This window comes from Nothobranchius furzeri, chromosome 9 (genome assembly GCF_043380555.1).
Source record: "Nothobranchius furzeri strain GRZ-AD chromosome 9, NfurGRZ-RIMD1, whole genome shotgun sequence".
Lineage (NCBI taxonomy): Eukaryota > Metazoa > Chordata > Actinopteri > Cyprinodontiformes > Nothobranchiidae > Nothobranchius > Nothobranchius furzeri.
The window spans coordinates 1,278,263-1,305,442 of NC_091749.1; the positions used below are offsets into that span (position 1 = coordinate 1,278,263).

The window sequence follows — 27,180 nt, forward strand, 5'->3', positions numbered from 1 at the left end:
TGTGACAGCGTGGTCTAAACACCATCATTACTTTCATTTAAATTGCAGTTCAACATATGTGTGATCCAGGGCGTACGGCACAGCGGATTAGAAAATAGCGTTTTAGTCGTTGACTTGCATTCATTTTTTAGTTCTTCCGTGGACCCATGATGCAAAAGTAGACTTAGGCTCCCTATTGCCGAATTTTACTCGTACTTGTCAAAAATGCTTTATCCGTACTGGATACTCATCTGAAACAAATATCAGGCTCAACCCTAGTACATAACATACAACTGTGTGTATTTTATCATCGTAGTGTTGTACAAAATTCTTCAACACGAAAACCTTTAACAACTGTTTCTAAATGAGACAAAAACAAACCCAGCTCCATGTACAGTGTACAGTCAGTAAAGACGGCTCTCCCTTGCCCTGCCTCCAACATGCCTCCATCTAAATAGGATAGATTATCCAGAGTTATCTCTGTAGTTATGCTGCTATAGGCTTAGACTGCTGGAGTACACACTGACCACTTTTCACACTCTACTACTTTCTTCTACAGTCTGCTCTTTAACTGTATTATTTCCTGCTATTTCAGCTGTTAACTTTATTTTCTCTCTAAGTGTTTTTCTCCCCAGAAGAAGCTACAATGATGTTCTGCTGAGCTGTGGTGGCCTCATGCAGGGGGCCATCGACTAGCACACTGCTGCTAACCACTTATACATTCTCCCTCTCCTGATAATAACTTTTTGCTTTCCTTGACGTTGAATGTGCTACTACTAGTTTACCCGTTTAATTATAGATCCACTAGGATAAATACAATAAAGTTTATCTCTCACCAAACAGAATATTTACTAAGACATCACAATATAACTATAGACACATTACTTGTCTTTATGTGTGTGTGTGTGTGTGTGTGTGTGTGTGTGTGTGTGTGTGTGTGTGTGTGTGTGTGTGTGTGTGTGTGTGTGTGTGTGTGTGTGTGTGTGTGTGTGTGTGTGTGTGTGTGTGTGTGTGTGTGTGTGTGAGTCATGGAGGATGGCTGCTTATACTGAGCCAGGATTCTCTGGAGGTTTCTTCCTGTTAAAAGTGAGTTTTCCTCTCCACTGTCGCTGCATGCTTGCTTAGTATGAGGATTGCTGTAAAGACTCTGACACTAGTCAGTGACTCGATGCAACCTGCTGAGTTCCTCATATAGGAAATGTTTTTCTGATTGGCTTAATGACCTGACCTGTAGTGGAATGTTTACTGTGTGAAGGTCCTTGAGACGACTCTTATCCTGATTTGGCGCTTTATAAATAAACTTGAATTGAATTGAATGTACTCTTAATCCTCTTCTAATCCCTCTGGAATAACTCTGATGAGGAGACCATGATTATAAACTACAGATGAAACTAAAGCAAACCTCCATACAACAGTTTGTATTTTTATATTGTGGTGTTTCACTAAGTAAACCAGCTCCATGTACTCCTCTCCTTTCTCGTCTGGACAACCTGTGTGATGTGGGGTGTGTGTGTGTGTGTGTGTGTGTGTGTGTGGGGGGGGGGGGGGTCCTTGTAGTTTTATAAACTGCTAATTACACTGAAGCAAACATCTTTGTTGTGAACTACATTTACTGTGTTTCTTCATTCCTTATGCCGTTCTTTTTCAAACTGTTGATTTTTCCTACTTGAAAGTTAGAATTTCCAAGGAGAAATAGCCCATCGCATTTAGTGAAGTGAAGCCAAACTTTAGAGTGTGTTCGCTTTCTTCTAGTTGGAATTTCGGCATTCCGAGAAGAAAGCAATCGCACCATTAGTTGGACGGAAGCTAACATATCAAGCTAACGTTAACTAACATTTTATTTACCCACAGGAGCAGGTTAAGATGATGATGCCTCACTTGTTTGTTGTTGCTGATTTTGTCATTACGCAGTTACCCATCCCATTTAGTGAAGTGGACCCAAACTTCAGAACGCTTCCTCTCTGCCATGCTGCTTTGTTTACAGCTCACCCACAGTAACGGCATTACGCTCTTGCACCTGTGCATTGCACGAGTACCGAAACAACACACACACACACACACACACACACACACACCCACACACACACACACACACACACACACACACACACACACACACACACACACACACACACAAACAACATCTATACACTTAGAGAGAAAATAAAGTTAACAGCTGAAATAGCAGGGAATAATACAGTTAAAGAGCAGATTGTAGAAGAAAGCAGTCGAGTGTGGAAAGTGGTCAGTGTGTCCTCCAGCAGTCTAAGCCTATAGCAGCATAACTACAGAGATAACTCTGGATAATCTATCCTATTTAGATGGAGGCATGTTGAAGGCAGGGCAAGGGAGAGCCGTCTTTACCGACTGTACACTCCACCTCCCTCTACTCCCCCACTTGTCCAGATCTAGGCTAACATCAGATTTTAACTATAGGCCCTATCAAATAAAAATGTTTTAAGCCTATTCTTAAAAGTAGACAAAGTGTCTGCCTCACGGACTAAAGCTGGGAGCTGGTTCCACAGGAGAGGAGCCTGATAACTAAAAGATCTGCCTCCCATCCTAATTTTAGATATTCTTGGAACCACCAGTAGACCTGCAGTCTGAGAGCGAAGTGCTCGGTTAGGAACGTATGGAACAATCAGGTCACTAATGTATGATGGAGCTTGATTATTAAGAGCTTTATATGTGAGAAGAAGGATCTTAAAATCTATTCTGAATTTAACAGGTAGCCAATGTAGGGAAGCTAAGACAGGAGAGATATGATCTCTCTTTTTAATTCTCATCAGAACTCTAGCTGCAGCATTTTGGACAAGCTGAAGACGTTTAACTACATTCTGTGGACTTCCTGAGAGTAATGAATTACAGTAATCCAGTCTTGATGTAATAAATGCATGAACTAGTTTTTCAGCATCACTCCTGGAAAGTATGCTTCTAATCTTAGCAATATTCCGAAGGTGGAAAAAGGAAATCCTACAAACCTGTTTAACCTGGGATTTGAATGACCTGTCAAAGATAACACCAAGGTTCCTTACTTTGTTCTCGGGGACTAATGTAATGCCATTCAGGTCAGGTGATTGACTAAACAGTTTCCTTTTCTGAATGTCAGGTCCAAAGATGAGAACTTCCATCTTGTCTTGATCTAAAAGCAAAAAGTTTTGAGTCATCCAATTTTTATGTCCTCAAGACGAGTCTGTAATCTACCTAAACCTAGCCCTCAGGTTCCCCTGCCAATACAATTCCACTTCGATTTTTTAAAGAAGTTTTTTCTGTTCTAGGTCCATCTGTTCTGTCTATTATTAATAGCAGTCTAACTTCAGGTGTGGTTCCTAGAACTCTTAAACATGCAATAGTTCAGCCCCTGATCAAAAGGCCTGGTTTGGAGCCCACTGTGCTGTCAAATTTTAGGCCCATTTCCAAGCTTCCATTTTTATCTAAAATCCTTGAGAAAGTTGTTTACAGCCAGTTAAAATATTTCTTAGATGAAAACAATGTTTTGGAGATTTTTCAGTCAGGTTTTAAGTCTCTTCACAGCACGGAATCTGCTCTGTTGAGAGTTTTTAATGACATCCTCCTTGCCACAGACTCGGGAGATTCTGTGATTTTAGTTCTCTTAGACTTGACTGCTGCGTTTGACACAGTGGTCCACAATATTTTAATGTCACGCTTGGAACAATGTGTCGGAATTCGTGGCAGTGGCCTGGAGTGGTTCAGATCATATCTGGCACAGTGGTTTCCGTGCCAGCTTAAACAGTTTCCACTCTTCCTCTGCTCCATTATCATGTGGGGTACCTCAGGGCTCAATACTTGGTCCTCTACTTTTTAGTTTGTATCTGCTGCCTCTAGGGTCCATTTTTAGGAAGCACAAAATTGCAAGTAGTGCTTGCTGCAGAACCACAAAGGCGGAGTTGCACCAGAGTCGGCCCCGCCCATTCCATCAGAGTCAGTCCAATTCCTTCCAGTTGTCAGACTTGATAGCATTCTGGAACCAAAGAGGGTGTTATAGCTAATATCATCTAAAATGCAAGACTGAGGACGGAGTTGAGAGGTTAACTGAACAGTTTTTGTAAAGGTTCCATATAATTAAAGATCAAACTTTTGGAACGTTTTACCATGTTTTACTGTATTGTCATTTCCTCATAAGAAGCATGCCAAAGCCATTTTTGGCCTCATTCACGCATTTTCCTCCCATCTCAGCTTCCATTTGGTCTCCTCCCCCTGAAGCGGGTCTGGTCTTGGTTCTCCAATCTGGATATTCTGTGAATTTTCTGAGAAATTATTTCTGAAATGACTTCTACTGAGACACCGCCGGAAAAACCATACATCCCATCTACAAAGATACACTGGATGGCACAATCACATATGACGCCACTTGCTTGACATCAGATGTAGTCACCACTACATTTTTTTTAAATAAAAATAAAAATGTAGTTGTGAAGTGGTTATGGAGTCAGATTGGCATGCAGTTTTGCGCAGGTTCGCCTCCCAGTAGCGGCATTAACTTTTTTCTTCCTACTAAATTTACAATCATTTATTGGTATACAGTTTAAAATATAATGACTAAAGTATTTGTTTGTTTATTTGTTTGTTTATTTAGCCAGTGTGAGTCCATTTGTGAGCAGAGTTTCAACTAAAATGCTGTTTAGGAACGACCAAATTCAAAGAACTTTTAGAGACATAAATAATTTGCAGTTTGCATTGTTTTGGCAAACTTACACACCGAAGCAACATTAATGTTAGTGACCTCCGATTGGCGTAACCGGGTGTCGTTACCGCCAGCGTGAATAACAATCTTACTGTATTTACGCTTATCCTTAGCCAGCAGTTTCAGATAAGATTTAATGTCACCCGCTCTGGCCCCAGGTAAACATTTAACTATGGTTGCTGGGGTCTCTAATGCCACGTTTCTGACTATGGAGCTGCCAATGATCAGAGTCGGCTTGTCAGTGGGTGCGTCACTGAGCGGGTGGGTGGTGTCCCACGAGCTGGGTTCATGCTTCCTACGTACCGTCACCCAGCCGGCCTGAGGTCCCGGTTGCTCGGGTTCTACTGGAGGACCACTAAGGGGTGGTTCTGAGCTAGTTAGCCCCACGGTAGCTAAGTAGCCACGGCTGTTTACAGGTTTTTCAACAGCGCGGAGCCGGGCCTCCAATTCCGACACCCTCGCCTCCAAAGCTACAAAAATGCTACATTTATTACACGTACCATTATCACTAAAGGAGGCAGAGGAGTAACTAAACATCTGACACAGAGAGCAAGAGATAGGAGACGGAGAAGCAGAGACAGAAGTAGCCATAGCCGTGCTGAGGCTCCTCTAGGACAGGAAAATGCATGAATGCAGTCAAAAACGATTTTGGAGATATTTTTCATGAGGAAATAACATTATCACATGGAAAAAGCTCCAAAATTTGATTTTGTCAGGATATGGCACCTTCAACACCTCAAATAAAAATGTGTATGACCTGCACAGCAGCTAATTTTCTTTTCTTAATTCTTGGGAACAATTGTGGCTTAAATTACTTTCTGGAGAGCAACTCAATCCTAGATGACTGTCAGTCAGGCATCCGTAAAAATCACGTCACAGAAACAGCTCTGTTGAGCGAGTCCAGTGACCCTCTGAGGCTGCTGACGCTGCTAAGTTTACAGGTCCCTTCCTGTTGGATCTTTGTGCTGCATGTGATACTGTTGATCATGGCATTACTGGAAGTTGTCCACCTCTCTGGGATAAATCCTTTTTCTGTTGTATTTGCTCCCCGTGAAGCAGCTACTCAGTAAGTTACCGCTTATATAAGGTAGTCCTGCCAGACTGCTGGAAAACCATTTCAGGCGACTACCTCTTTAAGCTCATCAAGAGAATACCAAGAGTGTGCAAAGCAGTAATCAGAGTAAAGGCTATTTAGAAGAAAATAGAATATAAAACATGTTTTCAGTTATTTCACCTTTTTTGGTTAAGTACACAACTCCTCATGTGTTCATTCATAGTTTGATGCCTTCAGTGAGAATCTCCCGATGTAAATGGTCATGAAGATAAAGACTGAGAAGGTGTGGCCGGACTTTTGGCCTGAACTAAACTTTGTATGTTATATAAAGTCTGAATGTGTGGAATGGAAGTCAAAATAAAACTGGATCTGGATAGATTCGTAGCTAGTGGATGTGCAAGCAGATGGCCTCATACAACTTAGCAATCTCGTTGCAGCTATTCCAAATGATGAAGACATTATGAACACTTTGCCCAGGTCCTGTTCGGGTACAAGGACCCAACATCGAACTACAGATAAATCATTTTTTCCACTAGTTTCACACTGTTCACCTCTCCAGACCCTCATCAACAGCTCCCATCTAGCAACCAAAAAGACAACACATCCAATGGGCACTTTTAACTTTGATGCTCAGTGTGCACCACAGATGTTATTTCATGTACAACAGCCTATGCTGTGTTGGTACCTATGTTATGAGCAGTGTAACGGCATAATGTCTGCAATTCAGCACGTTTTATTAAGTGTTGTACTGTGCAACGTTTTCAATCGTGGCTGTTACTGAGTACAAATATACGTAACTTTAGGCCTAAATAATTAAAAATATTGCACTTGTTGGCGTGGGAACATGGGCACCTGCATGTGCGTCGCTTCTCACCCGAGTGGGATGCGGGTGAACACTTTATATGACGACAACGTCAAACAGCCACACAGTTTTGCTCTGAAACGGTCTGGACCCTCTGACGCACTCGTTGTTTAGCCTCTCTCCTCCTCCCTCTCCTGCTCCTTAGCACCCTGTGACTTTTATCTTGAGACGCGCTAAATAAAAGATTGCCTCCTCTTCTTTTTTCCTCACTGAAACCCGCACCTTTGCGGACCGGTGTTACATCAGTATTCTGCTCTGTTGGGTAGCTGGACCAGCTTTAAAATACATTTCCACAACAACTCACCATTACTGCAGTGGCAAAAACATGCACACTCATCATTGCAAGCTGAGTCCTGGCACGCTCTGCTCATACAACCGGAGAACTGCAGCTCCGGGATTTAAAAGCACCTTGTTTGTGCAAATCAACACTTAATACTGGAGCCAGTTCAGTTGTGAGCGGTATGCGCTCCATACCTGTGTGCATGAACTCAGGGTGACGGTTTAGCCTTTTTCTTTATTTTACTCAAGAACAATTAAATTCTTGCAAAAACTATTTAAAATAATGCAGTGATGATACAGAGTAGGATGTGTGTGTGTGTGTGTGTGTGTGTGTGTGTGTGTGTGTGTGTGTGTGTGTGTAGAGTTGGTAGGGTTGAAGCAGGGGAACAGTAATACACACACACTCAACAGAAATATAAACGCAACACCTTTGTTTCTGCTCTGATATTTCATGAGAGGGCCTTAAAGATCTAAAATTCATTCCAGATACACGATATCACCATTCCTCTCAAACATTGTTCACAAATCAGTCTAAATGTGTGATAGTGAGCACTTCTGCTTTGCTGAGATAATCCATCCCACCTCACAGGTGTGCCACATCAAGATGCTGACCTGACACCATGAGTAGTGCACAGGTGTACCTTATACAGTCCACAATACAGCCCCACCCACCCCGCCCCACCCCCGTCCAGGAGTGTTAGGTGTATGATGTTTGTCCCGACCTCTCAGACATTCCCGACATCATTATTGTGATATTGTAAAACCAGAAACAAACTTGCTGGACGTGCTGCCTCGTCTAATTCTTTTCTAAAATCTCAAACATCTGCCAGTAACAAAACCTTTCTAAAAGCCACTTTCTAAAGATTCTCTGAAAGGAAAACTCCACAGAGTCTGGGACTCAATCGTCTTATTTCCGTGAGATGAGATTGGGCCCAACATGGGCCCTAACAGGGTTTCTGTGGTGCTGCCACAATGTGCTGTCAATGGTGGGCACAGATCCTTTGTCCTCTGTTTTAAAACGGACATGTCGCCACCCTACGCTTGCCCGGTGTGGGCTGCAACTCCACACCGCCCCGCTGTTCTGTGGAACAGAGACATTTCCAAGCAACAGCATTCTTGCTGATTTTTACAGACGTTTGATTGAATCGATCCTCACATTCAACGTCACTGCCTAGTTTGCCTCCACTAACCCTATCACGCCAAGTCACCATCAGGTCTTCGGTTCAGGTCCTCCAGGCAGCTCGCCACAGCCCGAGGGACTGGGGATTAGACATACGTGTACGTACTTTAGTATTCTTTATAATCAGTTGTATGCACTTGGGTGTATTCCCTTTAATGGATTGTATGTGTGTTTTTTATATGGATTTTATTGGCTGTGCGGACATTTTACCTGCAAACAAAGTTCTTAACGGAAAAAATAAAGTGAATTTTGTTTGAAGAGCACCTGAACAGCCTAGCTGTCATATGCTCAGCTCAGAAGTAACGCAGCATCAAATGACCTCATTCATGACTGTAGATCAAGAAAGAGGAGATGTCTGCATCTGCAAAAGGTTTCATCCATTGTCGAAAGAAGCTGTCCATTTAATCTGTGCCTACGAAGTTGTAAATCTAAATGACCCCAGTGATGGTCACGTTGCAACGGGGAGGGCCTCAGCCCCAGATATTTTCTAAGGGGAGTACTGGCACCTATTTTTTTCTAGTGACGAGACGCCCACAGCTAACCCCGACCCCATCACTCCTCTGCCACTCAACAAAGAGAGGGAGAAAAAACCCTCTCACTCAACAGACTGCGATACGGCAACAGCCTTGAACTGAAAGTCGCTAGTTTTGGCCCTTCTTCAGAGAACTGTTGTAAGGGAATACGCGTATTTGATTGGTCGGTAGCATCAAGTGGGACACTGTGCCGGCTAGATGCCGAAAAGAAAGCAGACAAGTGCTGCAGCCCAATATGTTGAAGGCAGCTGAAAACAGACATTCCTGCGTTAAACCGGGCTGCATTCATCCACAAGGACGGAAAACGATTTTCCAGGACAACATTTTACTTTATTTTCCCATGTCCACGTGTTTTCCATGACTGGAAAATTGGTCTGTCATTTTCCAGGTTTTTGCAGGATGCGGGAGAACACCGTGTCCCCTTAAATTTTAGATGACACAAACCTGACCACCCTTTGTAGGACAAGAAGAAAACATGACTTCTCACCTGTCTCGGCTTCGGCGGGATGGAAATGTGGCGTTGCATCCGTCTACTGTGCACATGTGCATCTCCTTCAAGTGTACGTCTTGGTAGTGCATCCTGATGCTGAAGGGGTTTTTAAAGGGCTTACTGCAGACCTCACAGGGGGGTGAAAGGTTTGAGTCAAAGTGAGACAACCCTGAATCATCGAGTCCTCCCCTCTCGGTAGGCTGGGGGGATCCTCCATTAGTTACCTTGTATCCGCCTTCATTCGTTGTCACCTCTGACCTCTTGTCACACAAGTTCAAGGAGTGTGTGTGTTCCCTGGTTTCCCTGTCTTCACTGTCACTGGGTTCCTGACAAAGTGAGCTGTTGTTCTGCTTGTCCAGTGGGCTGTTTTCTGATGGTGAGGACGTACGGTCGATGACCACGGTTTTAGCTGGTCTCGACCCTTCTTCTTTTTTTTGTTCATTGTCTGCTAAGTGTCGGTCAAATGTGTGGTTTATTGAATTTTTGATACCCTCGCCTTCCTTTTCTTTGCCAACATAAGCGTCTCTTGCGTCCTTCTGTTGCCCAGGTTGTCTTGTACACCTGTGCTCCACAGCTTGGCTACTTTCATAGTTCATGTCGCTGGCCTGAAAAGGAAGCTCCTCCTCTGAACTGCTTGTCTTTTCTATCTGGTCAGCGTGAGCTATCGTGTCTTTCTCTATCTTTATTGGCATACTTGATTTACGAGACTTCTTCTTTGGTATGAGATCTGTCACGCAGGATTTGGGTTCGGCGATGGCTTTAATGGGTACAGAAGAAGACAAAATTGGAAGAGATGGTAGTGTGCCTGGGGTGTTGGCAAGTTCTGCCGGTGTAACCAGGCTTCGGTAGAAAGGCAGGACTGGTTGTACCGTCTTTAGGTTAGAGAAGAGGACTCCACTCTGGCCAGAGCTGGGGAATGAGCTGCCGTGGAGCTTAGGTCCACTGTCGACATGGCTCACCACATAGCTGGACACTGGCCTCTGACTTTCTGCGGAGCAAATGGAAATTGGATTGCCGTATTCAGTCTTCTTCTCACCCTGGGAACTCTCATCAGCAGACAGGCTGCTTCTCAGGTCTTTGTCTCGATTGTTGCGGTTCATGGGCATGTGCAACCGTGGATTTGGGTTGGCACTGTGACGATTGCGACTTCGCAGTGAGCTGAACACCATGTTGCAGCCCTCAATGGTACACTTATGCTTAATTTTTAGGTGCACTGCATTATAGTGGATTTTTAGTGTGCCTTTATCATAAAATGTCTTCTCACAAGCACTGCAAAACACACGTCCCTTTTTCAGAGAGCCTGCACCCCCAGAGACGCTTCCACTGCTGCTTCCACTCCTGTCCAGAGAGTGCAGCTTTCCATCAGGGGACATTTGTGGGACATCCGAGTTCAGTGATGGAGTACAAGGTGTGGAGGATCTATCTGAATAATTGTCACTGATAGAGAAATCTTCAGCCTCAATCTTTGCAGTGGTGGAGAGGCTGTCTACTGGATTTCCTCCACTGTGATCTAAATCGGTAGAGCATGGGATGGAGCTGGAACCTACAAAGCTGTTTAGTGAAGGATGTAAAAGAGGGAAGGCGTTGTCTCTTCCTTGATCGTCCCTCCTCTGACCCTGCTGCTCCAGTGAGACACCACATGGCTGGTGTTGCTGTTGCAGCGGTGATCCTAGAAACGGAGCAGGCGCAGAGCCCAACAGCTGAAATGGAAGCATAAAGGCCATGCTGTTGATGAAGTTCTCAAAGTGGTGCATGCTACCGCCGCTCATGTTTTCAGCTTTGGATGTACAGAGGTTGGCAGCCGAGCGAGGTGTGTTACGCTCAATGAAGTTTCGGATGTCTGAGTTGGTGAGGGTGTTGGGAACCAGCACCACCTGGCCCTCCTTGTCCTGTAGAGCCATAAGCTCCACTATGGATTTGGTTTCACCGAAACGCAGGAACTGCTGCAGCGTAGCAATCTCCTCCTCAAAGGTCATGATAGCCCAGCGGTCCAGCACCTTCCCCGCAACATCCTATAAACAGTGCAGAAGAAGAAAGAATGCAGAGCAGATAAGAGACCGTGCAGTAAGTTCTGCCATCAGCAATACCAGCTTACACTGACTTCTACACAAATATTCACACAGCGGGCTATACGACACACTTCACATGCAGATTGTTAGCTGAATAAAGGAATCAGTCATGTTTCAGTAGTGTGGATCTGTTGGCTTGGCAGAAAACAAACAGCGAGAGTGCATCACACGTGTGCGTACGCCTCTCACAACGCAGGCACAAGGACGTGTTCAGCAAACCGCACACGCACACAGGGAAGCAGCTTCTGGCTCTGCCCGCCACTAACACGGGAGGATGTGGGTCTTTGGAAGCGAGCAGCGGCTCTGGGCCACAACCAGGATTAATGTTTTATCACACAGCATTTGCTGGTGTCTGTGGAGGATTCTGAGATAACACGAATCAAACGTGAACACTTAGGAATGCACCATTCTAAGTGAGATCTTGTATTGACTCAGTCCCTCCAGCCTGGGCCTCAACTAGCTTGGCACCGGTTCCAGTAGAGATCTGGAGCAAAAGACATAATATTTACACATGTACCCAGCCGAGTCGGGAGACCTCCCTGAGCTGATGGTGCCACAGCAACAAGCTGGCTGCATCTGATCCTCGCATCGGTACTTTAACATGCTTCAAAAGCTTCCCTCTTCCCCCTCAGCAGTTGTCTGGTCTCTCTCCTAGCTGCTAACCAGAGGTTAATCCTGTTTTAGACATTCCAGCTTTCAGCAGGTGGATTTCAGACGTCACACACAGAACCCAAAGAGCAGCAGCAGCTCCCATCCAGTAAGAACACGGCACATCCCACATTCATTTTCATAGTTTAATTTTCTTATGACTACTTCATGTTGCTGCTTAAAGACATGCGTGAATCTTCGGAGTAAACTGGAATCCAAACTGGGTGTAGGAAATGTTTGATTATGTTTTATCACCTAACTGAACTTTTGGCGTATGCTTCCCAAAGCAGCGACTTGTTTAGACCTAAATGGGAAATGATTTAAGAATATATATGGTGACCGGGCTTTTACCCATGGAGCCCGGCCAGGCACAGCCCCAAGAGGTGACGGGTCCCCGCTCCAACGGGCTCACTACTTGTGGGAGGGACTAGAAGAAGGTGGGGAAATTGGTGGTCAGGTCCTCAGCTACAAATCAAATCAAATCAACTTTATTTATACAACACTTTTCATACAAAAAAATGCAACTCAATGTGCCTCACAGATTAAAATGGCCCCATAGATCCCATACTCCCATCCCAGCCCCCCTCCCCAAGTATAAAACAATTAAAAATTACACTTCCCCCTCCCGCACCCAACTTCCAAGGTGAACGTACAACCTGGTCTGGTTGGTTAAACCAGTGTTTGATGTGGAAGACACACACACACACACACACACACACACACACACACCAATTAAAATAATGCTGATAGCATGGACTAGAAGCCAGGTGATGGGTTACGTGTTTAAATGATGATCAGGCTGCTGTAAAATGTAATCTCCATCCACATCCAGACACAATTATCCTCTATTCTTTCTCTAGTTGCTCTGCTCTTGTCTGGGCTGACATAGCTGACGGTGCAGTGCCCTTATGAAAGAGTCCTATGGTGAGAGGTACATATAAGAAGTGCAGGTAGAGTTAGAAAAATCTGCAGGGCCACAAACACATTAGGGAAGATGGTCTGTAGACTATTTTTTAGCCCGTAAACGACCGTGGTTCTATTTATATTACATTATCTATGTGGACTCTGCTGGGATTATTTAGAGCTGAGAGGCGCAGAGCTCTGATGGTTGACGCGCTCCAGACAGATGTGCCCTGAGCGCGGCCACAGTAACATTATCAAAGCGTCGCCACCTCAAAAAGAAATTTTTCGTTCATGTCGGCTCATGAGCTTTTATGTTTTCTGTCTTTTATTTGTGCCTGGTGTGTTTTGCTGCTGCAGAGCGGAGCGCATCACCTGTTTCGTCCTCCGGTGACTTCACCTCACCGGTGCAGCCGGCGCGCACTCCGCTATTTTTGTGGTTTGACTGCAGTTCAAAGGTAACTCATGAGGTGAATATATATGAACCCAGGTAGCAGTTTCTCTTTAGGACTGAGAGGAGATGCAGGAAGATAATAAACAGGCAGGACAGAAAAATAGTCAAATAAAAACAAGTTAGTTTTTGTACCTGCTGGTTGCAACAAACAGACACCATTGAAGGTAATCAGAAGTGAGGAACAGAAAATGTAATAATTATTTTAATCTTTAGAGCAGCAGGAACTCCGAGAGGCTGCAGGCGCATCAGCAGAGGGAGGGGGAGAGGGCTGAAGCAGGTAGTAAAGATGCAAAAACTACCGTTGTTAAAAGAAATGTGTGTTAACGTGGCGACGCCTCCGTGATCCGTCTGAGGAAAAGTCCAGAATCTCACATCCTCTTCAGCTCAGACAGCTCCTATAGAGACGTCTGATTATGCACACGCAGGTGACCTGTCAGGACCTGGACCTGTTCAGGTTCACGCAGAACATCTTTACATTTAGAATTGGCATACAGATAAAAATGAATGCAGTAAAATAAAATATATTTTAATTAAATATTCATTAATTATTTTACAAGCGGAGATCTGCATCAGATGGATGAAAGAGCCGCACGCGACTCCAGAGTGCATTATGGGTAGCCAGCTTTCCAGTGTTATGTTCTTTATTGTGCGTTTTGTCGGGGTTGTATTGCAGGGTTGTGTTTGATGTTTTTAGTCATTCATTCAGTAACACGACTGTGCTTTTTTTGTTGGTTTCAACTTTGCACCACGACTGAGAGTTATATTCCAACAAATGGCATCGTGGTGCCGTTCTATTGTTTGGTGAAGCAATACACTGCTTCCCTCGTGCAAGGAAAGTGCGCGTTGATTGGTCAAATTGATTATGCAAAGCTGACATTGGCTCCTGCTCCGCCATGATTTACTTCCTTCACTCAGGATTTCCTTAAGCAGAAATAATTCAGAGTAAAGGATGAAATAACCTAATATGGCTGACAAGTAACTTTAACTTGATTACTAGTGTGGAAATAGTGACGCGATAGATTAGTCGTTACCAAGAAATGACGTTATATTAGAGTAACGCGTTACTGGCATCACTGAGCTCTACAACCTTCAGTCGGGCGTAAGGACCCGCTCTACTGTGCCGTGGTCTATCGTCCACCTGGTCCAAACAGTTCTTTCCTTCAGGAGTTTAGTGACTTTCTATCCTCCACTGTGAAGCTGTCCAGACTGGTGATTGTGGGTGAGTTTAACCCTCTCGGGCTCAAAATAAGTTTTGATAAAAGGATGAACAACTGAGTCCTTCAGGGGAACTTCTGAGTGAAAAAATGCTCATGAAACACGTACGTGGAGTAACCAGGTAGGCAGGTTTTACCGTTGCTAATCTGTAACGCCTGCCTCCAGAGGGTTAATTCATTAGTTTCTGTGAAGCGCCTCGTGATTTTTATTGAGAGAAGCTATAGAAAAGTTTGTTTTCTTTCTCTGTGGTTATTAGGACTCCAGAGGCAGCTGATTGGTACCGGCAGTCCGGAGACCATGGAGCAGGACTTCTGTGTGGCTTTGAGGACATTCTGGTCAAACATCTGATGCCTCAGGGATGGACAGCCGTGTACTGCCCACACTGTTTATAGTGGGGATGGTGTGCTGCTGACCTCGACTCAGACCTCCTCTATCCCACCGTCACGCCTTTCAGCGAGGAAGCAGAGTTCAGAGACTTATCGTGCTGCATTGCTGGCAGTATGTCGGGCTCATTCCCGGTAAGAGCTGGACTTCATAACTTTTATGGACAGGATTTCTACATGCAGCCAAGGTGTTGAGGGGAACCCTTTGGGTGGTTTAAGGATCAGATCACTGCTTTTTGCAAATGATGTGGTCCTGTTGACTCATGGGCTCGACACACAGGAGGGGACATCTCCTCTCCTCCGTTCATTTTCATTGAGACATGCGTGACAAAGCGATAATCGCGGGTCTCCCTTCTACCAGGGGAAACGCAAAAAACGTGCGTATGAAATGTTGCGCTCGTGCACGTGTCGTGCACGGACGACCCAGCGACGCGATCCCAGAAAGTTGAAACATTTTCAACTTTTCATCGCTGTCGCTCGGACGAGGACCAATCAGCGCAGGTTTCATTCACTGACCAATGAGCGGACAGGATGCTCCGTACACCTCCGAGCAAACATGGAGGAGAAGTTGATTATTATTATGTTTTATAGTAAAATCAGAAGTAAGATTTCACATAACTCTAGCAGCACCTTGTGAAACATCATATCTACCGCTTTATTAACTCTGAACCGCTTAAATAACCTTAATTCCCTCCAACCTGACACAGCCAATCAAAACAACGGAAGTTTCCATTTCGCCATGGAACAGAACGCGTCGACGGCTTTGCCGCTGGCCGCTGCCGCGGGTCGCCTCCCGTGTGTCGAGCCCATTAATCAGACTGCTTTCTCCAGCCAAAGCTGTTCAAAGCCGAGTGTGAAGCGGCTGGGTTGAGAATCAGCTCCTCTAAATCTGACACCATGGAAAAGGGTAGAATGCCTTCTTCAGGTCAGAGTTAAGGTCCTGCCCCAAGCGGAGACGTTTCATTATCTCGAGGTCTTGTTCATGCGTGAGGACATTGACAGGCAGATTGGTGCTGCGTCTACACGTATGAGAGCTGGTACCGGTCTGTCGGGTTGAAGAAAGAGCTGAGCCGGATAGCAAAGCTCTCGAGTATGCCTCTCAGCTGGCCAGGGAACACCTTGGGATCCCCCCACAAGAGTCGGCCCAAGTGCTGGGGAGAGGGAAGTCTGGGTCTCTCTACTAAGGCTCCTGTCCCCACAACCCAACCCCAGATAAGCGGATGAAAAAGGATGGATGGATGATAAGAATATCTCCAAAGTCTGACATGTGAACAAGGAAGAGACTAACCTGGAGCACATATCCTCGTATGTAGTCCTGCAGCGTCCAGTCCAAAGCACTGAGAATCTGGATCACCTCCTCCTGCTTCAGGACAGAGAAAAGGCGGTCCAGGAGGATCTTGAGGCGGACCGGGATGGCTTGGGTGCCATAGAGCATCAGGCTGCAGATGTCGAAGACTACATTGGAATGCACGATTTCCACCTGGCTGCTCTGGAACTTGTGGTGCACCTTCAGCTTACTCAGGGCTAGAATAGACGGGCCACATTTGATTAGATGTGCTACCAACAGGATGAAGAAACATTTCACAGGATGAGAGGGAGCACTAGGAAAGGTTCACACACACACACACACACACACACACACACACACACACACACACACACACACACACTCACACACACACACACACACACACACACACACACACACACACACACACACACACTCACACACACACACACACACACACACACACACACACACACACACACACTCTCACACACACACACACACACGCACACACGCACGCGCACACACACGCACATGCACACACACACACACACACACACACACACACACACTCACACACACACACACACACACTCACACACACACACACACACACACACACACACACACTCTCACACACACACACACACACACACACACACACACACACACACACACCTGTGATCCTAAATTGTTCTGTGAACATTCATCACACAGAGAACAAAAACAGCTGTTTCCATAGAAATTACAATCAAAACCATCCTTTTGTTCTGTACATATGATTCATAATGACTTCCAGATGTGGAATAATGTCAAACTCTACCAGTCTGACCTGTTGAAGGTACCACACGACTAAAGGATGAAGGCAGTGCTGACCGAAAGGAGTTCAAGTTTACCCAGAAAGACACCCAGATGTTGCTAGATGACATCACAAGCTAATTTGCAGAAGGTTTTCATTTTCCCCTGAACATCTAAAAACATTATATATATTTGTTTTTAAGAGAGAGAGAGAGAGAGAGAGAGAGAGAGAGAGAGAGATTTGTTCTTAACAAGTAGTTGATCTGTGCTGCGTTCATTTATTCTATGTGTACTTTACATGTATGCCTATTATGGGCTGTTTTATCTTTGTTTTAAAGTCAATCATTGGACTTCATATGCTTTTATTTTTGTGTACTATGCTCTGTGTCGTTATTCTTGGATGTGATTTTACACAACATGATGTAACTACTTCATTTAGCTTGTGCTTGTTTAGCTGTGTGATGCACACTGGGCTACCGTGTGTGTGACATGGGCTGTATAATAAACTTGACTTGACTTTAGTGCATCTTTCGGTCAGTGTTTCGCTCTCTTCAGGTAAAACCTCTGCTCTACATCTGCATTTAAATCTACCACCGCTATTGGCTAAGAGATAAGGCGACGGATCGTCATTGATCAGTGATCCGTACGGATCTCTCTCTACGGTTCGCGGATCGGTCACGTGGAGGCGCTACCTGTTTAGTCCAAAGGAGAAAAACACAGCAGTGGTCATGAAGGAGGAGGAGGAGCTTGAAAAACCACCTGCACACACACACCTCCAGGAGGGAGGGAAAGCCATTCTAACATTTAATCAGCAATCGGACCTTTGTAACTCCTGCTTTTACAGCAAGTTGCAAATGGAGCAGAAAAGGTTGCACCAGGTGTTCTACAAAGTAGAGACAGAGCGAAGCTATTTGTTTTTCATTTCTGTTCCATCGAAAAACCATCCGACCTGTGAGAGAAAACCGTGATATGATCCGCCACACCACACCACTAAGAGGTACCCTATGATGTTAGCTGGTACCATATGATGTCACAATGCCACTGTGAGCCTGTGTATACGTTAGCGGCTTCACCATCTCCGTGTGCCAGGTGCATTTTTCAAACAGGAAATGGGAGTGAAGTAAGACTCTGGTAGGGGGGTGACTTGCTCTTTAAGGAGAATCGACACACTCAGACAAGTTAGTTAGTTTGTTATAGTTAGTTAGTTAGTTAGTTAGTTAGTTAGTTAGTTAGTTAGTTAGTTAGTTAGCTTTCTCATAAACCTGTGGTTTTGTTAGAATTAGTAATCTCTTACCGTGGGACACCCAGCCATGCTTGCAGGTCTCACATTGCCGCCTCTTCAGCTTCCCGGGCTTGAAGCTGTCACAGTTACAGTTCACCAGTGTGCAGCAGATAGCCTGAAAATCAGCAACAACAATAATGAGGAGGAAAGAAAATATTAGCAGAAACATTTTATGTTATTTTAGTTCAGTCACACTTGTCCATACAAGTGTCTCTGTTGAGTCATTTAGTGCTCATGTGTGTGTGTGTGTGTGTGTGTGTGTGTGTGTGTGTGTGTGTGTGTGTGTGTGTGTGGACACATCGAAGCGTGACGTCGCGCACCCACAACCCCACCCCCTAGACCCTGGCTGGAGGGCAAGAAGCCAGCACCTCCCATTGACCACGGTGGTGTTTATCTGTTAGTTGTCGATAAACAGAGCTAGCAGCACAATCAACTCCATCAGCATGGTTACCACATGCAGAACTGTTGTAAATGAAGGAAGCTAGGAAAACAAAGTAGCACAAACAAAGTAAACTAGATAAATCACATTTCTTGTACAAATGCTGTTTGAATGCTGAATTCTGAAACTGATGGCTGAAGTAGCAGAATAGCTGAAGTGAAGCTGAAACTAACATGTAACTTTCAAAATTCACTCAATTTATTTAACGATTTAGGAGCAAAAATCACTAACAAGTGTAATGAAGACAGAAAGTAGGTGGGGAAAAAAGCAGAAAGCCCAAATCTCTGAAAACAGTACAAAATAATTACTGGACAGCTGAAATTAGGGGTTGACCGCTTTATTGGTCGGCGAATGAATCACGCCGATATTTTGCATTTCTTCATCATTGACATCGGCCGATAAGCCTCTTTAGTAGAGCCGATTTAAAGTCAGGCACCTCCACGGGCAGCCCGCTGCTGCTGGAAGCCGGTGTCGGTACAGGATCGGCTCAGGGTCCTTCGACTGCCGATGATGTCACATTACAAATCTACACATCACAGTACTGCAAATCTACTCGGCCACATTTTGGAAAGACATCAGCAGTTTTGATAATAAATTCTAGTTTGTCAACACCATGGACGTAATTTTTTTTGGGGGGGGGGGGGGGGGGGGGGGTTTCCCCCCCCCACTTTTTCCAAAGACAAGTTTTGACCCCTGCACTTTTTACCATTCGAAACCAATATTACGCTATATTAATTTGACACTGGTTGAGCTCTAGATGAATTAAAAGTAAAATGTGAAATAAAACTTAGCTGAGTGAAAGAAAAAACGAGCTGTAAGAACCGCCGCTAACTGGCACCGTGCTGCTAATGCTAGGCTAGCTTGTTGTCAACCTTAGAGACTGTCTTAAACTCTCAGATGCTGTTAGCTTGACATGTTAGCTCCAGTTTTATAGATGACATTATTTTCCTGTGTGCGAGTCGGAGAATTTCACTCTGTGTTAGAGAGGAGAGTCATGCAGCGGCTGCACCCCCTCCTGGTGGGAGGAGCTTAAGAACGTCACACTTCTCCAGTTCTTATGTGGATGACACGGTGAACAGAAACACAGAAAAAGATCTGTGTTTAAATGCAGCTCTAGGTTTTCTGTTTAGTGTGTAATCTGTGGTCAGAAACAGCACAGACGTGTTCTGACTAAAGACTAGTTTTCATTTGTAGGTAAAATCTAACATCATCTGTCAGTAGCACTAGTGAATAGTTAGGGTTATTAATAGATGAGTGTTTCTCTAATAGTTCTCATATAGACTGTAATGTGCTGAGTTCTCCTCTGCTCTTTCTGCTACAGACTCAACTGAAGAAGGATGCTCTACACAAACACTAACAGCTGCTTCTCTTGTTGAGTTTCTGTCTGAAGGCTCAACTAAAGTAACATCCAGCATGGCAGCACGTCATGGAGCCAAACCAAGGACAGGAGGTGTGATATCAGCAGGAGGCTGGTGAGCTGGGAGCTGAAGAAGGTAAAAACACAACCAGAAGGTTCCCCATCTCCAGGCTAACACAGAGCACTAAAGGGTATATATTCCACACTGGAATGCAGTGGGTGGGAGTTTTTTTTAAGATGGAGGTCATCTTCCTCCTCTCACACATATCCTCAACTGAATCCAGTGGGCAGCTCAGAACCGAACTAGCTTGTTCAGTCTCTTCCTGTCTTGGTCAGAGCTGCCTGCACCCCAACAGACCATCTGAGTGGATAACAGAGCCAACCACAGAGTGATAAAAGGAGTTTAGCAGATGGGAATTAAATCCAGTCTGAGTCAATCAATCAATCAATCAATCAATCAATCAATCAATCAATCAATCAATCAATCAATCAATCGATCAATCTGATTTTATTCATAAAGCGCTTTTCAGGCAAAGTGCTTTACAGAATTAAAATGACCCCAAAGTCCCATAACAGTTTAAAAGCATTAACTGTCATATGCAGGTGCACACACACACACACACACACACACACACACACACACACGCACGCACGCACGCACGCACACACACACACACACACACACACACGCACAGAATCACATAAGTAAAAAAATTATATTCGGCTGAGTCCAGATGAGTCAGGTAAGATAAGGCAAGGAAAAACCATCAGAGGAGCCATCTGCCCCGGCAGCATCAGGTCAAAAACTGCAACCAAGTCAGTGCACTCAGAGGAGGGATAGCATAGACCCCCACCTCCATTCAAACACAACCTGTACAGCGCCCAGGCAACAACAGTCGACCACCGCCCCAGGGCCGAGGGTCCCCACAGAGAAAACACTGGATTAAAATGAGTAAAAAAAAGACCTAATGTAAATGATAAAAGTCAGAAAATAAATAATAAATAAAAATTATATGGAGGGTAAAATAATACCGTGAATCCTCTAATATTAGCCTGTATTCAATTAACGGCCGGGTATCATATTTTGGCCGGTGTCGGAGTCGGCGGAGGTGAATAATGACCGTTTTTTTTTATTGTGGCCGGGTGGAATGTGGTAACAAGCAAGTATGGGGGTCGGTTGTGTCATCCGTCTCACTTTTGATTTGCCAGTGATAGACCGCGAGGGTAACTTTAACCGTGCGGAGACGAAGAGGAGGTGAAAATTTGATATCAAGTTCAAAGAGAACGTGCTGATTATGCTGCAGAACACTCTGGGGAGCAGTAGCAGGGGTTGTATGAACTAGTCACTAGTCGACTTCACCGCTCTATAGTGACTTGTTATGCCTGTCATCGACTAGTCGCTGTCACATGATAATGACCGGCAAGATGCAGTCCACGGAAAAGACAGCAGCCTGCTGTCAGCAGGTGACAAGCTCCTGCGCGTCGGGAGGCAACGCGCTGTGCCAGAGCGTCGGTACCGACACCCGCCGTAAAACGGACATTTAACCAAATTGTGACGTTTACCCTCTTGCAATTTAACCTTCCCCTCACCCCCATCCTAACCTTAACCAGCTTGTGCATGCAAAGCTCTGATTGTTGACGCGCTCCAGACATCTGCGTCCTGAGCACGGCCACAGTAACATTATCAAATCAGGTGTCGCCACCTCAAAAACTAATTTAACACGCAATCGTTCATGTCGGCTCATTTCCTTTTATGTTTTCTCTCTTTTATTCTTTTATGTGTGCCTGATGCGTTTCGCTGCTGTGGAGCGGGGCGCATCACCTGTTTTGTCCTCCAGTGACCCACCTCACTGATGCGGCCGGCGAGCAGCGGCACTCCACTGTTTTTGCGGTCGGTAGATCTTTTAGAACTGCAGTTCAAAGGTAACTCATGAGGTGAATATATATGAACCCAGGTAGCAGTTTCTCTTTAGGATTGAGAGGAGATGCAGGAAGATAATAAACAGACAGGTCAGAAAAATAGTCAAATAAAAACAAGTTAGTTTTTGTACCTGCTGGTTGCAACAAACAGACACCATTGAAGGTAATCAGAAGTGAAGAACAGAAAATGAAATAATTATTTTAATGTTTAGAGCAGCAGGAACTCCGAGAGGCTGCAGGCGCATCAGTGAGTTTGCGGCCGCTGCGCAGGGGGAGGGGGGAGAGGGCTGAAGCAGGGGGAGGGGGGAGAGGGCTGAAACAGGGGGAGGGGGGAGAGGGCTGAAACAGGGGGAGGGGGGAGAGGGCTGAAGCAGAAACTACCGTTGTTAAAAGAAATGTGTTTAACTTTGAAAATGTGGACGCAATTTTAATTGTCAAAAACTCCAGCGAACCATTAGTTCATTTTGCTCAAATAGAAATTGAGGCCTGTCTCTAATTCTGGTCCTCCTTCCAATAAAGGCCTGGAGCTTGGTGAGCTTGAGTCAAATACAGGCCCGGGCCTGTATTAGAGGATGTACGGTATTACAATTAAATAATGAAACTGGGCTAAAATATAATCATGTAAACGAGTAATAACACCATAATAAATAATTAGTTAAAAGCTAACCTAGATAGGCGAGTCTTGAGCCTGGTCTTAAAACCATGAACATTCAGTGCGGGCCTGAGGTCCTCTGGCAGCTCGTTCCAGAGGCGAGGGCCGTAACACTGGAAGGACGTCTCACCGTGAGTGTGTGTCCTGACTTTAGGGATGACCAGGAGACGCCTGCCAGAGGAGCGCAGAGGTTGTGAGGATTCATATGGTAAAAGCAATTCTGAGAGATAAGAAGGCCCAAGACCGTTAAGACACTTAAAAACCATTAGAAGAACCTTCAAATTGATCCTGAAACATACGGGGAGCCAATGCAATTATTGGAATACTGGTGTCATGTGCTCCCACCTCCTGGTCTTCATCAGGACACGTGCTGCCTCGTTTTGTATAAGTTGTATACCTGAGATGCTTTTTGGGAAGACCAGAAAGCAGGGCATTACAGTAGTCTATCCTACTGGTGATAAAAGCATCAGCCTCTCCGGATTGGCCCAAGAGAGAATGGTGCGGACCCTGGCGATGTTCTTTAGATGATAAAAAACAATTTTTTTCATGTTTTTAATGTGCGGGATGAAAGTCAGCTCAGAGTCCAAAATCACACCCAGGTTCGTCACTTGTTCATTAAAATGAGTTTTCTCTGCAGGGAGGCTGGGCTCTCCCTTAGAGATAGGGTGAGAAGCATGCTCATCCTGGAGTGGCTTGGAGTAGACCCGCTGCTCCTCCACGTCGACAGGAGCCAGTTGAGGTGGCTTTGGCATCTGGTTAGGATGCCTCCTTGATGCCTCCCTGGTGAGGTTTTCCGGGCACGTCCAACTGGAGGGAGACCCAAAGGAAGACCCAGGACACGCTTGAGGAATTACGTCTCTTAGCTGGCCAGGGAACGCCTTGGGATTCCCCTTGAAGAGCTGGCTCAAGTAGCTGGGGTAAGGGACGTCTGGGTGTCCTGGCTTAGGCTGCTGCCCCCGTGACCTGACTCCGGATAAGCGGCTGAAAATGGATGGAATTAACTCCAAAGGACCTCAGCCTCCTCGGGAGTTGGAGGCGGCTGTGGCCCTTCTTATACAGCATCAGTGTTGTTGGACCAGTTCAGTTTGCTGTTGAACACACAGGTACTTAAAGGTATTCACCACCACAATGTCTGCTCCCTGGATGTTTACTGGTGAGTGAAGCCTGATTTATGCTTCTCCGTCTGCGTCAGTGCGGAGACACGCAACGCCATTATCCGTCCTTGCGTAGGGCTCCGGCAGGCACGCAAGTACGTACGGAGTCGAGCCCACTTTTTTAAACATCCGTCGAACGAGACGGATTACGCAAGCTTGTGATTGGTCAGGACGCCGCTGTTGTTTACGGCGCCGCCATTGCAAAGAGAGTCGAGGATAACTAGCGGCAGACACGGAGAAGCTTGAAGAATACCTCGCGAAAAAACTCTAAAAATATGAACGTTTCATCCTCCCGTGACTGGAGGAGTGAAAAGATGCGCAGCAAGCGTTTTATTTGTGGACGGAAATGACAGGAAACGTGGGTTTAGAGGTGGGGAGCGCATGAAGAGGTGGGAGGATGAGAGAGAAATATGTCCGTGTTAAAAGTCTCTTATATACACAAAACACACAATATAAACACACGATCTTGGACCGGTACATGACAGGATACCACAGAACAGCGCTACGCCCTCTGCTGTCCTGCCGGGCAATTGCTTTGCAACACTCTCCAGGAGACGGAGAAGTATGAGAGCAAAACGCTTCCGTCAGTCCATGCGTGTCTGTCCGTTGTGGAGCTGACGGAGAAGCATGAACCAGGCTTAAGGAGGAGTGTTTCTCTGGAAGTCAGTCACCATTTCCTTTGGCTTACTAGTGTTCACGTGGTGGTTACACTCACACCAGTCCACAAAGTCCACGAGGACTGACCTGTACTACTGGTCATTCCCCTCAGACACACAGCCGACAATGGCGGAGCCATCAGAGAACTTCTGATGGTGACAGCTGCTGGTGTTGTAGGTGAAGTCCAAGGTGCAGAAGGTGAAGAGAATGGGTATGAGTATTGAGTAGTGTGAGGATTGCTGTGAAGACTCCCAACACTAGTCAGTGACTCGATGCAACCTGCTGGGTTCCTTATATAGGAAACTTTTTACTGATTGGCCTAATGAATTGACCTGTATTGTATGTTTACTGTGTGAAGAGCCTTGAGTTGACTCTTGTCCTGATTTGGCGCTTTATAAATAAACTTGAATTGAATTCCTGGGAATTGAAACAGTGGGAACTGGTTCTCAGCAAAAAAACGTTTTTCCATAACTACCCCTAGTTGTTTTTTCCCTACTTCCCATTTGATAATTGTAGTTAATAAATATTTTATGGAAAATGTTTGACCTACATTTCATTAACATTTTAGATTTTTAATAATAATAATAATACCCCCGTCCACAACCCTCCGTGGATATGCGGGTAAAGACAGTGGATGGATTAATAGTACCACTCATCCTAGTCAAAATAACATGTCCCAATATTTTACACTTTCCGAAGCTTCGAATCAGTAAAAAATGATACGAGGAATTTAATGAATCAAACCATTTGTTGAATTGTTCCAGCCCTATTAATGTATTTTGACTGATGTTTAACTGAATAGTTCACAATGCAGATATTAACAAATGTATTTAATTAATTTTTATTGGTAATTTTAACTCAAGTCAAAGTGTTGTATATAAAACTGAGGTGTGCGTAAACTCCTGTTTCCTTTCTCCTTAGTGGAATTTGTTTTGCAAGCTGAGTCTAAATGAGATTAAGCATCTAATAATGTGTGATGTCATCTTTTCATGTTCCTTGATTATTTATATTATATGTATATGATTTTCCAAGACAACACGATGATAACAACGCTCAAGATTGTTAGCTAATTGTGAGGGCTTGTGACCCAAACTGTAAACTTCGAGGCAGAACCAAAATCAGAGACTCTTCTATACAAAACTATAATCTAAACCCAATAATCACTAAGAACAATGTTATAGCTCTAGCTTAAAGTAGAATTCCAGGTTATTTCTTCTATCTTAAACAGTCTAGCACGCTCTGTGACTGACCTCTGTACGTAAGCGGCAGTCTGCACCGCTCAGTTCATACTGCATGGAGCTTTACTGGGCGGGGCGGACATAGCACAAAAGAAAAAAGACGTATTCATTAACTTTGTTTGGATTTCTAAAAAGTCACACATACTCTGGAAAGCAGCTTTAAAGTTTAAAACAATTATCTGTTGTTAATTTAGTTCCTGCATTAGATTTGCTGGGCTAGTAGATTGAGCATCTGCCTTTTGCCACATCCTGACCCCGGTTCAGTTCCTCATGTCAGCAGTAATTTATTCTCTTCTTTTTAGCTACACTCCTTGTCAGTGTTACATTTTTATCCCTGAACTGATGTAGCGACATGAATGGCCTCATTTGTGACCCAAAGGTCACACATCCTCAGCTGGGTCAAGCTGTACTAGCTGTACTTCTATCTACAGATTATCCATCACAGGAGACGCGAACTCTGCTGTAAACCATCTTTAATCTGACTGCTGTTCCATCCACAAGATGAAGGACACTTCAAGATTTAAAAGAATCCTTTTTAATAAACTCTTTTCACTGTCTATTACAGTGTTCATAAATAACCATCAAGGTTCATTATAAATGTATTTAATTACTGAAATGAATTATTATTCTTTGGTTAATAATAATTATTATTTATGATAATCAGTAATGTTTAACAGTGACAGAAGGTCATGTGCACTTATACACACCATGCAGGACACAGACATCAGGTTAAAGGTATCTGCATTCACATGTCTTTGTTCCATAACACCAGAGCTTTCTATCTTGAGAGGGCGTGTTCTGAGGTTTGTTAAAACCAAAACTCCTCAGTTCAAGTTCAGTTCTTGAGCTCACCAAAATCTCTCCGTGGCACGAGAGTCCCAGAGGATCGGGTCGGCCGCTCGAAACCTCTACTAGAAGCTTTTCTGTCACACTGATATGAATGAATATGAATTGCTTCAACAAGAAACACCATCTGCAACAAGTTGACACAAAACTCCTTCAGAGTTAATTTAAGACGCAACCTCAACACCTGTGTGCCTGCGGCAACTCCAGAACCAGAGAGTCGGTTCCACTGGTCTCCCCTACCGGACCGAGTACCCAGAGGCTGACCAACATTGACCTTGACCTCCGGATCCAAACCGAGGGTCGTCTGAACAGTGAGGTAGAACACAGATTGTGTCTGGATGCCTGTTTTGTTATGAAATAATTTAGCTTAGCTGCAAACCAACTCTTTCACCCAGAACGCATTTTCTCTCTCTGATAGAAACCTTCTGAGACTACATTCACACATCCAACACACACACACTCCATTTTAGTTCATCCAGACACAGATTGCTTTAATACCAAGTTTTTAATACCAAAGCTTTATAAATTGTCATTTATGAATTGTCTTTTAAATTGTTAGTAATAAATTCTTAACTTTTTAAACCTGACTCTTCTTTCAAATAAAACACAGAGTGGTGCATATTTGGTCACTGAACGAGCAAAAATCTCTTTAAATCTTCTGAATTAATAAATAAACATTTGCTATTAATTTAAATCTCTTAAATTAAATAATCTTTTGATTAAATATAGACCAAGCCAGTTGGTGTATGAACTTCTATCGATTGTATAAATATCCATGGATATATATATATATATATA

At 44.4% G+C, this 27,180-nt stretch overlaps 1 protein-coding gene across 2 annotated transcripts in view; it reads right to left on the reverse strand.

The window, feature by feature from the left end:
* Positions 1–27,180, reverse strand: part of bnc1 (basonuclin zinc finger protein 1) — a 61,841-nt gene that overhangs the window by 26,077 nt on the left and 8,584 nt on the right. For both annotated transcript variants that reach the window (XM_015976849.3, XM_015976848.3), the window contains exons 2-4: positions 18,132–18,234; positions 16,040–16,275; positions 9,080–11,094 (exon numbers count right to left, since the gene is read on the reverse strand). In XM_015976849.3, coding sequence (XP_015832335.1) covers positions 9,080–11,094; positions 16,040–16,275; positions 18,132–18,234 — 2,354 coding nt within the window. The remainder of the gene's footprint in view (positions 1–9,079; positions 11,095–16,039; positions 16,276–18,131; positions 18,235–27,180) is intronic.